Source organism: Dama dama, chromosome 15 (genome assembly GCF_033118175.1).
Source record: "Dama dama isolate Ldn47 chromosome 15, ASM3311817v1, whole genome shotgun sequence".
Classification (NCBI taxonomy): Eukaryota; Metazoa; Chordata; class Mammalia; order Artiodactyla; family Cervidae; genus Dama; species Dama dama.
Genome location: NC_083695.1, coordinates 79,445,495 through 79,460,193, shown reverse-complemented (window position 1 = coordinate 79,460,193; position 14,699 = coordinate 79,445,495). Strand labels below are relative to the sequence as shown.

The window sequence follows — 14,699 nt, the reverse complement described above, 5'->3', positions numbered from 1 at the left end:
CGCCGGATTTTACTAGTTGGTCATAAGGCTGAACTTTTTTTTCCCCTCCAGGGGATTGTGGGGGTGGGGTCTTACAGAGTTTACACAAAATGCTAACATTCAAAAATAGCACATATCATACCTCCCTCCCTCCTCAGAGAGACACCTACCCACCCCTTCCCCCAGCCAAGTTGGATTAGTCACACTAAACATAGCCCATTCCCAATCAACTCTTCAAGCTTTGGCAGGCCTAGCCCAGCTGACATTCCGGCCCAGTTTAACGTTACATAATGAGAGCTTCACTCCCATCACGGGCTGCAAGTCAAAACAAACTTGCTGAACTTGACCCAGAGCACCAGCTCTGCCACAGGATATGGGACCACAAGGGGCAGAACCGAGTTCTCAGCAAACACTGAAAAGTCACCGCTGAACTGCTGAATGCACTCTTCTTGTCTGTCAGGGTTGCTTTGACATCAGGTATTGACAGTGCCCAACCTAGACACTTTCTGAGGTTCATCATAGAGTGCTGGTATCCAACTTGATTTCAAAGGATCATTTTCATACATTTCTCTGAGTTTTAGACACAAGCCCAGAAAGCAACCTTGTAAAAAGATTCCCAAAGATGAGTCCTCTGGAAAAGAAGGTTGGTGGGGTTATAGAAAAGGATATAATTCTGTATCAGAGACTACTTAACTCAAAATGCACATATGAACGTAAGATCTGACTTCCTACGTGTTGCTAAAGCACAGTCATTGCTGGAAGAGTTTCTAAGACTCCCTAAGACTCTCCAGCTCACTTCTCCCTAGTGAAACCCCAAGCAGATGACTGTAGAGTCCATCCTCATCACCACCACGAGCCTCCTGATCGTCGTCATGTCAGCTCCCGGGGCATCCAAGAGAGACTCAGCCTCTCAAGAGGAAAATATGTGAATTCATATTGAACATACTCAACTGCACACACTGACCCAGAAGGAGCTCAAAATGAACGGCACTTAACATGAAAGGTCCGCAAAAATCAAACTCCACCTTAAGTCAGAGGTTGGCAGGACAGAAGGAGAAAACCTGAGAGGCCTGGAGTCTGGTGGGGTTGACTCCATTGTTCCCTGGCTCCACAGAGTCATCTCCTCTCTCTGGGACTCAGTTTCCCCAGGTTTACAGAGAGGACTGGATGGCACAAGGAGGCCTGAGTTACCACTCGGTTCTGACAATTCTAAGATTTTATATCGGTCTCTACCCATCCACTTACTCGAACCAGAAGGAACAAGTTTGTTCCCTCTACTTGGGGTCAATGGCTCAAAGAATTGTTTGCATTAATACTTTGAGGTCACTCAAGTCCATTTCCGTGACCTGAGTTATTTGATCTGTCTTGCACCAGAAGCCCAGGCTCATATACACAATGACCTTACCATCAGCCTATACTACCTGTTGAGCAACATTCAATTTGAACTTACCTGCGAGACCATCCCAGTCAATCTCCCTAGGTAAAGTTTTTGCTTTTTTTTCAAATCTAGAGGCCATATATTTTCTTAATCTATCAGGATTCTATTAAAAACACTGCTCGTCAGAGGACTGAGGGCTGCCTGCCCTATTCTAAACAACTCCAGCTTATGGCGCTTTAAAATTACTTCTCTCTCCCCTTCTTCTAAACTGTAAGAGGCCAGAATTGAAAGAGACTCTGCTCTGCCTGAAGTCTGGGCAGGACATGCCTGGCAACCAGGTATGTATGTTACAGATCTTTGTGATGGGAACAGAGACAAAGATTTGATGTTGAACAAGGAAGAATGTAAATATGGTGAGAAATTCCCTGAGACGGGGAAAATGAATTTGGGGAAGAGGAGAGGGAGGGTGAGACCAAAAGGATGCTGGTGACCACGAAGAAGCAAGAGATGAAGGAGCATAAAAGGGGGTCTGGCAGCATCTAGTCTGTCGTCAGAACCTCCCAAGCTTTGAAAGTCGGCTTGCCCTCTCTGAACACACCCTCTTCAACATGGCTTTTCTTGAAAGCCTCGTTATGGAGACCATTCCCACCAAGATGGAGGGATCTCATCATGGAGGGAGTTCTGAGTTCTCCAGGAGCCCAGGAGGCAATTTCTTCTGATGATGCCTCAGAAAGGAGCAGACCTCAGGGTGGGCAGGGATCAAAAGGGGGCAGGATGTCCGAGGGACTCAAGTCACTACTTCTAGCTAGAAGGGCGACTCCTTGAAGGCAAAGACTCAGTCCATCCTGTTCACACCTCACCCCCAGCAGAGAACAGCACCCGCCCAGCAGTGCCTGGTGAACTTGAGCTGTCCCAAGAGCTGCTGGTGCTTCTGTCTAGTCACTCTGGATGTCCAGAAGCATCATTACAAGCAGACTATTCGCCTGTCCCACAAAGTCAAGGCTTTGTAACAGCTATCAGTCAGAAGTCTGACGTCTGAAAGACCTGTCTCCATCCCTGCTTCACTGAACTTTTTCCTGTTCTTTAGCTGCTAAGTTGGGCCCAACTTGTTCGTGACCCCATGGACTACAGTCCACCAGACTCCCCCGTCCATGGGATTTCCCAGGCAAGTATACTAGAGTGGGTTGTCATTTCCTTCTCCAGGGGATCTTTTCCCCACCCAGAGACTGAACCCTCATCTCCTGTCGTGGCAGGCGGATTCTTTACCACGAAGTCACCAAGGAAGCCTCGGTAACTTCTAGACTCCCTTTCATCTGAAGCTAAGCTCATTAAATCAAGCTAAGATGATACTGTCTTGTCTATCTTAGAACCTGGCCTGAGAACCAAACCCCCAGACAGCCAGAAGAGTAAAGTCATCCTTCCTGAAGCGTTACCTGGTGTTACAAAAGCTGTGGCCAGATCTTCCGGCTTTACAACCAGGAGAAGAGCTCAGTAAAGCTGAGATATTCAAGATCAAGTTGAATGGGTGGCTTACGAGGTATTCTTTAAGCCATCTACAAGTCCATTTAGGACACTGTATCTTTTGTCCTAAAATTAGAGGATACAGTACACAATGCCGTGATAGCACCAAAACCACTTCTCTGAATGCACTGCCCTGAAAGGGATAAAGACAAGCATCAAGGGGCAGCATCTCACTTCTAAGACTTTCCCCCAGTGCTTCTCTACGCCCCTCCCTGGTGTCCAGATGACATCCATTAAACTCAGGCACTGCTCCACAAGGGATCTTGGCCTCTGGCTATGAGAAGAATAGCATCAAAAAATTGCTTGCCAACAACCCATAAATTTAAACAAGTCAGGATGGCAAGAGGAGGCCTGCCTGGGGATGATCATAGAAGAGAAGTCAAAAGCAGTGTGGGTTCCAGTGGGACACACAGACAGCCCTCCAAGCAGGACATTCTGTCTCCTACAAAGGCGAATCCCTTCAAGCACCCACGAGGATTAGAAAATCATCTCTTCACCTATGTGACTAGCTACAGCCTTGGAATGACAAGCAAGTTTTGCTGGGGATGTGATGGGCAAAGGATCTCCAAATGGAGAGCATGTCTGACTTGGCCAAAGACATCAACTTAGACCCTGGTCTGAGAGGGGGAGAGTGAGGGGAACAACATATGTGCAAGGGTACCCATTTTATGTGTATAAAAGTGAGGGCATAGCGTGAATCATTAGAACAGAGTCCTAAAAACCAGGAGTCCCAGCTACTCTGATTCAGTCCTCCTGACATGGAAAAACGCCTGGCTCCCTCCTGCCTCAACAACACAATCCCTACAATGGAAACTCATGGCTATGCTAAGGCTTCCTCCCCCGCCAGCTCACCATCACAGGTTGTGAAATGAAGCAGAAAGGACCACACACCATGTAAATATATGCTTCCTCCTCAGTCCTCATACCCACTTGCACAAAAGACATACCATTAATAAGTACAAAAAAATGTAGGTTTCCTCCCAGAGCCATCTTGCACATAATCCCTCCCATCATTGGCAACAGCCCCTAACACTATTTGATTCTGAATTCAGACAAAGGGGGAGGTGAAAAGCGAGAAATCCGTAAGCCTTTACACATCTAAAGCTCACCCTCAAAAATGGAACTTTCCTCTTGAAAATCCCGTTTTAATCATTCTACCAAATGGACTCATTTTTTTTTTCTTTCATTTGCGGGATCCAAGCAATTTTTACTGTGGGTGGTAAGGAGAGTCTAACTGTTTCTAATTATTTAAAAAACAAAACCACACACACAACACAAAACAAATCAAAAATCTACGCTGCCAACTGCTGAGAGACTCAGAAGCCACAACTTCCGGTAATAAAGATTTTTCTTCCCAACTATCATAAAGCAGCGGATCTGGAGAGCATCTGTGTATCTGCTCAGTGCTTCTCATGCACGATCCTGGCGAGCTAGGACCATTCACATGTTAGAGTGGAGGCTGGCAGTGCGCTGGTGAGGTGCGCACCCTGGCTTTACAAACATGTGAAGATCCAGCCTTCACATCCCAGGCCTAGTATTACTCTCCGTAGAACCAAGGACAATTTTTTTTTTAAACAATTTTTATGCCACAGTTTCCTTCTCTTTAAAAATGAGGAAAATATTTTTGTTCTTACCTTTGGGGGGGGGGCGGGCGGTGAAATGAATTAACATATGAAAAACCACTTAAGCTAGAGCTGGTTCATGGAAAAGCACTCAATATACATTACAACTAGCTTAGGTATATACAAAATTCGAAAAAATAGTTTTTCCTCTTATGATGGAGTAGCTGTAAGTGTGAAACGAGAATATTTACAAAAAACTGAACTCAAAGACTGAACAACAGCACATTTTTAATAAGTGGTGGCTAATATTAATATTACACCCCGACCAGAGAAAGGGTTCATCCTTCTTTCCTCTCAAAGAGATGAATTTAAAAATACCCACTGAGAATGAGTAAGAGCTAATGTTGACAGGAGTGCTCACTGGTAAAGAATCCACTTGCCAATGCAAGAGATGTGGGTTCAATCCCTGGTTGGGAAGATCCCCTGTAGGAGGAAATGGCAACTTCAATATTCTTGCCTGGAGAATCCCATGGACAGAGGAGCCGGCGGGCTACAGTCCACAGGGTCGTAAAAGAATCAGACACAATTTAGCAACTAAACAACAACAGATGTTGACAGATGGACATGCACACCACTTTAACTCGGTGAAATCTCCCAATAAAGGAAGGGATGTATAAAAATTTCCCTGCTTTACAGACGGAGAAACTGAGATCTAGAAACTATACTATGCACACGATCACTCAGCCAGTCAGTAGCAAAGGCAGGGTTTGAATCCACGCTCTTAATCATTCCATTAGACAGACTTTGCAAGAACCATCAACAAGTGCCAAAACGCATTCTCTCTTCTTCTGAGGCAAGACAGCTCATGCCAAAGAGGATTGTAAGAATTACGACTTTATCATTACATCTGAAAGAGGGAATAACAAAGAGATCCTTTTTATGGAGAGGAAATCCACTGAAAAGACCCAGAAGGAGGAGCTCAACATGACAGAAGGAGGAAGGCACTTCTCTGGGCTACCTTGGACCTCCATGTCGACGAAAGGGCCCTAATTCCACTCCCCGGGAGAAAGAATCCTGTACAATCCTCCACCCCTCGACCTCCACTTTCTCCCCCACTTGTTAACCGTGCCAGAGGGTGGCAATACATTTAACTGCAGACAGTCGTTTTTGTTAATGGAATTCTAAGCCCATCAGTTTTCAGCTGGGAGGATGAGAGAGTCTTTCGCTGTGTTTTTCTAAAGCAAATATTTAGTGCTTTCATCTTTTAGTGCCCTAACATGCAATCTGTCACCCAAATAAGAAAAGGGGAAAAAAAAAAAAAGAAACCTTCTTATGTGGGTGTTGGTAGAAATGATATCATGTTTCCGACATCAATCAAACAAATGGCAAGCACCTCTGGAGGCAGAATGATCACTCTGTAAGTTCTCTGGCATCTTCCAGAGTGAAGGCACCCAGGCCCCGTGGTTTACACTTGCTCCACGTGTGAAAATGATGCCAGCCCTGGCTTTCCACAGCGCCCCTGTCCTGTCAATCAGGATGCGGAAAAGCGTCTTGTGTCTGAGAGCTGTTCTGTTCTCCTGGTTTCGTCCTGGCGCCCATGCTCGTGTTCCTTTGTTTAGTGTGTGATTTTTTTTTTTTTAAATGAGAACCATTCTTCTTGCACCAGGAGGACATTCCTCTACAGAAACCTGCTGCCAGACAAAGGTAGTTTCTTATCAGCAGACTCACTCCTCTCAACTAAACCCTGGATGCCCCGACTCTTTCACACTCGGAGGGGTTCCTTCAGCCTGGGGATACAGATAGGAAAGAGGGGTGACATTTTTTAGAAGGCAGTTCTAACACTTTCTCCTGATTCTAAAGCAGTTTTCAATCCCAGAAAGCCAGGAGGAGAGTTACGACTGTGTTTCTGGATGTTACCTCCCCTTTCCACCCCTATAATTTCTGCTTTCTGCTCTGGGTCACTGTTCCCACTTCTCAATTGGCTGTAATGGCAAGTCTCCAAGTAATTACAAAGGCAGGAATCAGATTACACCAGATCTTACATGTGTACGATTGTTGCCACCTTCCCCAGCAAAATCCACCACAGAGGCATCATCAACTGTTCAGTCAAGTGTGACGTTCTGAGCCAGGGACCTTTGAGGTCACCTCTCCTCGTTTCCCAAGAGGAGGACAGGCACATATACAGGAGCTGCATGTACCACACAAACATTCCTGCAGTTCACTTTTCCCAAAGAAAGCAGAAGGTCTGACCACAGCAGGTGACACACAGCTCTGGCCTTCCCATGGCTGTTACAGCGTGTTCCTGAAACTGGTTGGGGAGGCATGGGTGATCATGGGAGAGCCACATGGGTCAACACATCTACAGATGATGCACCATCTTCATTTTACACATCAAACCAGTCAATCCTAAAGGAAATCAACCTTGAAGATTCATCGGAAGGACCAATGCTGAAGCCAAAGTTCCAGTACTTTGGCCACCTGATGTGAAGGGCCGACTCACTGGAAAAGACTCTAATGCTGGGAAAGATTTGACAGAAGGAGGAGAAGGGGGCGACAGAGGATGAGATGTTTGGATGGCATCACCGACTCGATGGACATGAGTTTGAGCAAACTCTGGGAGGTAGTGAGGGACAGGGAAGCCTGGTGTATTGCAGTCCATGTGGTCACAAAGAGTCAGACATGACTGAGCAACTGAACAATGGCAAACCTTGATCATCAGTCCTGATCATCAGTCCTGACATCTGGGAGAGAATAACATAGATAATTCAAAGCAGAATACTCCAGAAGTCACCTCCCTTCACAAGGCTGCCTAGATGATCAGCAAGAACATGTCCCTTACTAGTTATAGTTTTCTTTGGCCACTGTCAGAATTAGCCTGAGTTCTCCTAAATTCACAAAATGGCCCAAAGCATCCTAGGGGTGTGGGCAAAAACAGCCAGCACAAAAACCAAACAACCCACCCCACCATGTCAGTAAGAGGCTGACAAGAAAGGTACTCTGGTTACATCTCTTGGTGGAGAAAGAACAGAGCAGGAACTTACAATCGACAATGAAAACTCAGCCTCTGAATGAAAGAGACAGATCAGGTCAACAATACCTTTCAGAGGTGAAAACCATAAAAATTAAAAAAAATAAACCCCACATCCCTTATGACCTTAAAAGGGTAGCATAAAAGTGTACACAAGGTGATGGAACTGTTCTGTATCCTGACTGTAGTGGCGATAATACTAATTGATGCTAAAATTCACAGAACTATAGGCCAAAAGAAAAGGCCAATTTTGTTGTATATGTTAAAATATAATTTTTGAAAACCCCACACGGCCAAGGAAGCCTGCTCCTAAGACCCAGAATCAGGGACACAGAAGTATACACAGTGCAAATCAAAAACTAGACAGCTGCAGGTGACCCACCAAGCAAGACTGCAAGGAGGAAAGTCCCCCACCAGGAACCTGATTTGAGTTCACTCTGCTGCCCCCAGCAGGACAGGGTCAAGGAAAACTAATGTCCCAGTCCCTTCAGAAGCACACACATCACTACATCATGAGAGCTGCGAGTCCACGCCCAGACGCTGCTGTCCTTGCCCCGCCGGGCACAGAAATGCCCCACCTGCCCTTCAGGAACTGCCCAGATTCCTGAAGCCAGTAAAAGCATCATCAGCAGGCTGCCCCTCCCTCTAGCCTCCACCCAGCTTTCTTCTGGGTTCTTATTTTAAAAAAAAAAAAAAAAAGGCAGGAAGAAAGAAACTTGTCCAAGAGGCAGAGCTGTGAACTGGGATCTCCTGGCTGATTACGAGTTTCTTCTTTCTGGTGGAGGGGCTTCTCCTTTTCCTGGGAAGATAGCACCTCTCCCTGGCCACTCTGGTTGCCGGCGAACCACCCGGACCTGCCAGAAACCCAGCAGGCAGAGTCTAGGCCAAGCCACTCAGTGATTGAGCGCTTGCATGCTCCCTCTGACCCCAGCCCCGTACATCATGTCCAACCCAACACCATCTCCTGCCAGATCTGTTTTTTGAAGCAGCAAGAGGTCCCCGCTGGGGCCCAGGGGCTGCCACACAGGGGGCTCTGGCGAAGCTGGGCAGTCAAGTGACAGGTGGGGCTGGGAAATAAACGCAGCGGGCAGCACGCGTCCCCTGGTCACCCTGCAGCCTCCTCGCCTCCTGCGACTCTCACTTCTTCTTTTTCTGGAGTCTCTAGTTCCTCGTCCCCACCCTCCCTTGTCGGAAGGAACTGGCTTTTCCAAAACAGAAACTTTCACTCTGAGCCCAAACAGGCCTGCTATTTAGACCTTTCCAGAGAAAAATGCTGCCGAGCTGTGAGCACTCTGGGGGTGGCGGGGCCCCGGAAGAACAGAGCACACATATACACCCCAGGAGGTTATTAACAAAGAGTTCAAAACTCCTTGGCCGGACAGAGGCCACCTCCTTCCCCATCCTCAGCTCAAGCAGAGGCGCCAGTCGCTGATGGGGAAAGGACAGCCCGAGGAAAGGGTGGTCAAAACTTGAACCTGGCCTTACCGGAGAAGATAAGGCCACTTCTACCACCTTACTCCCCAAACCAACATCAAAAAACTGTTTTTGGAACTACTACATTCCTTTAATGCAAACGTTTTTGAAGTGAGCGTTCAGTGATGTGATGCAGAAGGCTGGGAAAGTGTGGAATAAAGAATAAAAGATGAGGTAGCGCCTAGAATCAGCTCCTGCAAAACTAGCAGCAGCGGATACAATAAATACCTTTTGGATCAGGTGCATAGAACTGGCCTGAAAGAGAAGACTGGAAACTAAGATCCTCCACTTTGGTGACCTGACAATCTCCTTTTAATAAAACCGAGTTAACTAAGTTCCAGAGTCTGGGCTGAAGTGTGTGGTTCCTCTCTGTTCCCAAATTCCAAACATCTACCACAATGACATCATTAAAGGAAAGTACTCTTGAGAAACAGAGGTATCACATCACAGAGAAACAGACAGACAGGAGGATGCGATAGAATGTCAAAAGCGTGAATAAAAAGCATCCACTCCCTCTCTTCAAATACTGACCGTGTATTATGATCTGAGGGGCCCTGTGAGGTATAAAAAGTCTGAAGGTTAATTTAAACTCTCCCTTGACACAGCGCAGCCCATTAAAAACTGATCTGTCACCTCACAGAATTACAAAAGGGGAGGATCCCAAACCAATAAACTGTGTGGATGACAAGATGTCACGCATGGAAGGCCCGAGTCTTCCCTACTAATGACCTTTGTCACACGAGTTGCAAAGAAAACATGTGACTCACAAAGAATGGGGAAAAGGGAGGCAGTCACAGAGACAGGAGCCATGATCCAGCCTGTGGCGTCGGGACGGGGTTCGGGGGGGGTGCCCCAGAGCCTGGATGCAGGGCCAGAGAACGCCCCCACCCTGCAAGGGAGGGGGTCCTTAGAGGATATTCACGCACCCTGCCTGGGCTTCCTACTCTGTATACCAGCCTCCCGGGGTGGACAAAAGTATAAGAAGTGATCAGTGTGCACGCCTTTGGTCCAAGGAATGGTCAACAAGGAACATGAGGCCCAGAATAATCCTTTCCCTCTCTGGGCCTGTGTCCCTGGTGGGGAGTCCTGCGCAAGCAGTGGTCAAACTGTGTCAATCCTGCAGGGCTCTGACACACGGCAGGAGAAACCACATCACGTTCACCACACATTGGGAGTGTGGCTTCTCTGAGGTGTCAGGAATTCCAGCTAGGCACCATGATGCCCACTTACACTCATGCAGCTGAAATTTGACAGAGGAAATCCACGCACCCATGTGACCTAGAAGAACTCAACAAAGAAGCTCTGCAGGAAGAAAAACGAGAAACAACAAAATAGTATGGGTGGTCCCACCACCAGTCATCCCACCCGGAGAATGACTCTGGGGAGGGGAGTGAATTTGCTGGATTGCTTGCACAGAATGCTCCAGGGGTGTGTGTGCTAAGCCACTTGTCATACACATCATGGGGGCATGAGGGAATGTCCACAGTCGTTCCGTCTTTGTTATTTTCAGCTTGCACTCTTTCCCACGAGATGCAATCAGACTGCAATAGTGGAACTTTTAGAAACAGTGGGTTTGCACGGGGGCAATGACTAAACATATTGAGAGATACCCAGTTCTAGGATGGACACCGCTAGACGTTTTACCAAGAGTCTTCACAGGATACACAGGAAAGGGTTTCTATTACAAGAAATGTCAGACGGATGGAAAAGAATTATATATATGATACGAGCCTGCCTCTCAGTTTTTAAACACATCCTTTAAAAGACTGAAACCATGTCCAAATACTAATTTTGCCTTTCAGGAACACTTTTACTGTTTTCTCTCATCCTGCTTCTTCATGTAATCAGGAGGGGGAGGATGAACTAAACATTTTAACTGAAAAGAACACTTGGTAATCCAAAGTTGTAATGCAGAGATTATTACTTCCCCCTTCTAATGTACTTTGTTGTGTAAATCCAGATTTTCCATACATTAACATGTTGAAAAACAAGAGAACTAAGGAAATGAAGCAATTTCTATATTTGTTTCAATGACTAATAAGCAAAAATAAAACTCTGGCCATGATGCCATGCTTTTTAGAAATCAGACATATAATAAGCCACAGATTTATAGGATGTGGTCTAATAAACCTAAGAAAAGTTTCATTTCCTCTCACCAAAATGGTTAACTCCCTGTCTATGTGACTAGCTTTGCAAAGTTAGCAGAAGTCTTTTTTCCCCCTCAAATGTCTAAGCTGAGAAGTTAAGAAGCAAGTACCAGCAATAATGTGTCCTCTCCTTAACTCACACACACACACACACACATACACATACACACACACCTAAAAATGAAATAAAACTAGGCTCAAAACCAGCAAAAAGATACGTCACTAGACCAAAACATTAGAAAGGATAGAGGGTATCACCCTGCTAACCCCCAGCCCACTGATCAGGAAAAGTTCAAAAAAGCCCTTCAAGAGGAAGGAAGCACAGAATAAGGGAAGGATTCGAACAAAGACCTCTTTAAAAGTTTGTTTGCAAGCATTTCCGTGAAAATGGTATTGACTAAGCAATTATAGGGGAAAAAAACACTTTCTTTCTTATCTGAATGCATTTATGCCATGGGTCACACCCTATTATTGTCACTATTAAACATGGTAATAGCCTCAATGTAATGACTTTGTGTGGCGAGCTTGAAAGTGGCCATGAATAGCTAACTAGAAAGAAGTGACTCATGTCTGCCCAGGTGGATATTGACTTTCTTACTCATATTTACTCAACTGGTCTACCAACCTTAATTCCCTTAAGGAGAGAGCTAAAGGGTTAGAATCAAGCTGACTCGCAGCAGAGAGAGAAAAGGACCAATGAATGGGTTAGAAAGGATCCCAGATGTATCTATAAACCAAAGACTGGACTTTAGATATCCTGAATCAGAGGTCTCCTCCCAGCTCCTGAGAGGGCTGGGTGTTGAACAGGACCTAACCCAATCTCCTTTAGCAAGTGGAAGGTGATTGGTGGGGAAGGCTCCAAACCATGGACTACTGCCATGGTCTTTCATTAACAGCAGTTTTACAGATCTGCCCCTTTGCTGTGTAATCTTAAGCAAGTTACTTAACCTCTCTGTGGTGCATCTGCGAAATGGCAAAACCACAGCACCTTCCTCTTAGGGTTGTTGTCAGGTTTTCAAGAGTTAAAATACACAAATCCCTTAGAGAAGTGCCTGGACCACAGGAAGTGCAGTGTTAAAAAGTCTCTTTGATCAGGATTTCAAGGGATCCTGGGAGGTGCCCAGCGAAGGAGGCTGGGGCAAGGATTCCTCCATCATCTCTTTTTAACAGACAGGGGGATTGCGTCACAGACGGATGAAGCACCTTGCCAGCAGAGGTGAGAGAATGCTGGACTCAAATCTGGTTCTGCCTCCTCCGATCGTGTGCAGTTTCCGAGATGCTCCCCGGAACTACCTGGAGCACATCCGAGAGCTGTGTGTGGAAACCATGCGGCAGGACTGAACTACCCCACAGCACAGGCTGGCAGAGGCCAGCCCATCACACAGACACACCGTCAGGGTGTGACTCCCCCAGAATCCTGCCAGATGCTTCTGCCAGACCCAGCACACAAGCTCCCCTGGCCAAGTTCCCGCTTCAAATGCCTCAAGTCAACTGAGGTTCACCACGGCTCACATCGGGTCCCCCGGCCCCGATGAGGTACTGAAGCACAGAGCAGTTAGGTAACTTGCTCGGGGTCACAGAGATCAAGTGGTGTCTCTGTGTCTGGTCTGTTCACAACTTAGGGACTTAGTCCCCCATCTGGGAAGCCAGGGTAACTGGCTCTTCCCCAAGAGATGCTTCCCTGTCCTGAGGGCAAAGCTGAGAAACTGGCGCCGGCCAGCTAATCGGCGCCTGTGGATCTCGAGTTATAAGGAAGAAACCCAGTGTTTCTGTTTCGTTTTCGTCAACTCAGAATGGGTGCCTGGTTCTCCTTTATCTACCATGTAACTCTGACCAAAGATTAATGAGTTACCACTTGGCAGGCCCTGGTGGAGGAATAACTATGTTCGGGATGGCCTTATCATCCATAGTCAGGATGAACAGAGGCACTTATTAAAAGCCAAACCAAGGAGGGGCTGCTGAGAAAAAGCTCTTCCTTCGAGCCAGGGCTGCCGCACGGAAGTCAGCCTCCCTGCTCCATCTGACTCAGGCCAGTTAAAGACCCGGGCCCCAGCGGATCCAAGCACAGGGCTCATCAGAAGAGGTGGGGTGGGGTGGGGATGATTCAAAAGACCCTAGACACATCCTCAGTTTTAGTCACATCTCGTCAGAGGGGACTAATTAGACAGGAAGAGCCCCACAAGACACTGTGTTACTAACCAGAATTAAGACATAACATAGTGTACGAGAAAAAACAAGTGAAAAGACAAAACTCTGTAAGGAACCATTCCATGTTTTACAAATGTTTTACAAACCATTTTTAAACTTCAGGCACATGAATGACAAGAAAGAAATGCATCCAAATATTAAGAGATCACAACTAGGTAAAAAAGGAATGTGTTGACATTTTCTCCTGCATTTGGATAAAACATTTGGATGTTTCTCTACGTGTGTCTCGTTTTCTTACAGGGCTATTTACTACTTTGTAAATTAGGACAAGCTTCTCAGGATGATTTCACCCGTCTTTTTTTCTCTCCAAAGGCAAGATGGACCGACAAATGTAACGTGTTACTCTAAGCCTCTGTTGTTTTCTGTCTCTGCAGTCCTAACATGCTGCAGGGCAACCAGCACATAGTAGGTATACAATCAATGTTTATCAAAGACAGAGGCTCTACTAATTGGCTCTTAAATATTCCCTTTCCTTTTCAAAAAGGAAAAAAGTCAAAAGCTAGAATGAGTTACTAAATCATGCACTGTTTAAGTTTCAAGAGTTAACTTTACAGTTTTTATCTGCGTTGACTTTTGCTTTTCTGAGGATGAAAACATGTTCTAGATGTTCTTTATTCTTTGGGACTACTAATTTGAATAGAGTATCACTCCCAAGCACGGAGCAGTGTGAGGTATTGACATCGGATTGAATTATTTAAAGGAAATTAACAATGCTTCCTGTCCTTGAGAGCGACATTTGCCAGAAAAGCCATGCGTGGCTGCCTCGGGAAGCACCACTGCAGAAAGGGTGAGCAGAGCCCCGGCACCCTGAATGTGAAAAAAAAAATCTATAAGTTCTAAAGAATGAAGAACAAAGGCCAAGTTCAGGTGATATCTTCTCTTCCACTGGAAGCTCTGAAGAGTCCTAGGAAATCATTTCCACGGGGTCAAGTTTAACAGGATGACCTTGTTCATCATTCTTATGGAAGCCACGCATGATGCTAGACCATGTGGCTTCAACTGGGAACCTGATGCCTTGGGTTCACGGGAGCATCTCCCTTCTCCTTGTCCTTGTAAACTGGCACTGTTACGGCTATGATAAACCTATCCATGATCAGGACACCCAGACATCACAGCACCCAACGTGACAGTGATGTGACAGGACTTGGGGACCACGGAGGATGGGCCCTGCCCGAGCGGGAAGGAAACCGTGTGTATGGGTGGCTTCTGTCCAGAGCCCGCTCATCTCATACCGTCATTCTGCTCCGAGACCTACCTCCAAACACCAGGGCTCCCCAACCTTTTGTAAGGAGTGGCTCCTTTTCATGTCCCTGAAGACTTGAGTGCTGACAGTGAAGTCTGAGGGGGGGTAGAAGTGCTGACAGTCATGTCCCTGAGTGCAGCAAGGGAGGGGGCACTGCTGC

At 46.4% G+C, this 14,699-nt stretch overlaps 1 protein-coding gene across 31 annotated transcripts in view; it reads right to left on the bottom strand.

Annotated features, from left to right (window-relative positions):
* The window catches only part of TCF7L2 (transcription factor 7 like 2), a 200,682-nt gene that overhangs the window by 60,004 nt on the left and 125,979 nt on the right, over window positions 1–14,699 (bottom strand). For 12 of the 31 annotated variants that reach the window (XM_061162673.1, XM_061162665.1, XM_061162664.1 and 9 more), the window contains one exon: window positions 14,552–14,695. The exons of 17 other annotated variants lie outside the window; for them this stretch is intronic. In XM_061162673.1, the coding sequence (XP_061018656.1) occupies window positions 14,552–14,695 (144 nt within the window). The remainder of the gene's footprint in view (window positions 1–14,551; window positions 14,696–14,699) is intronic. 2 more of the 31 variants (XM_061162666.1, XM_061162690.1) reach the window with 1 other exon arrangement.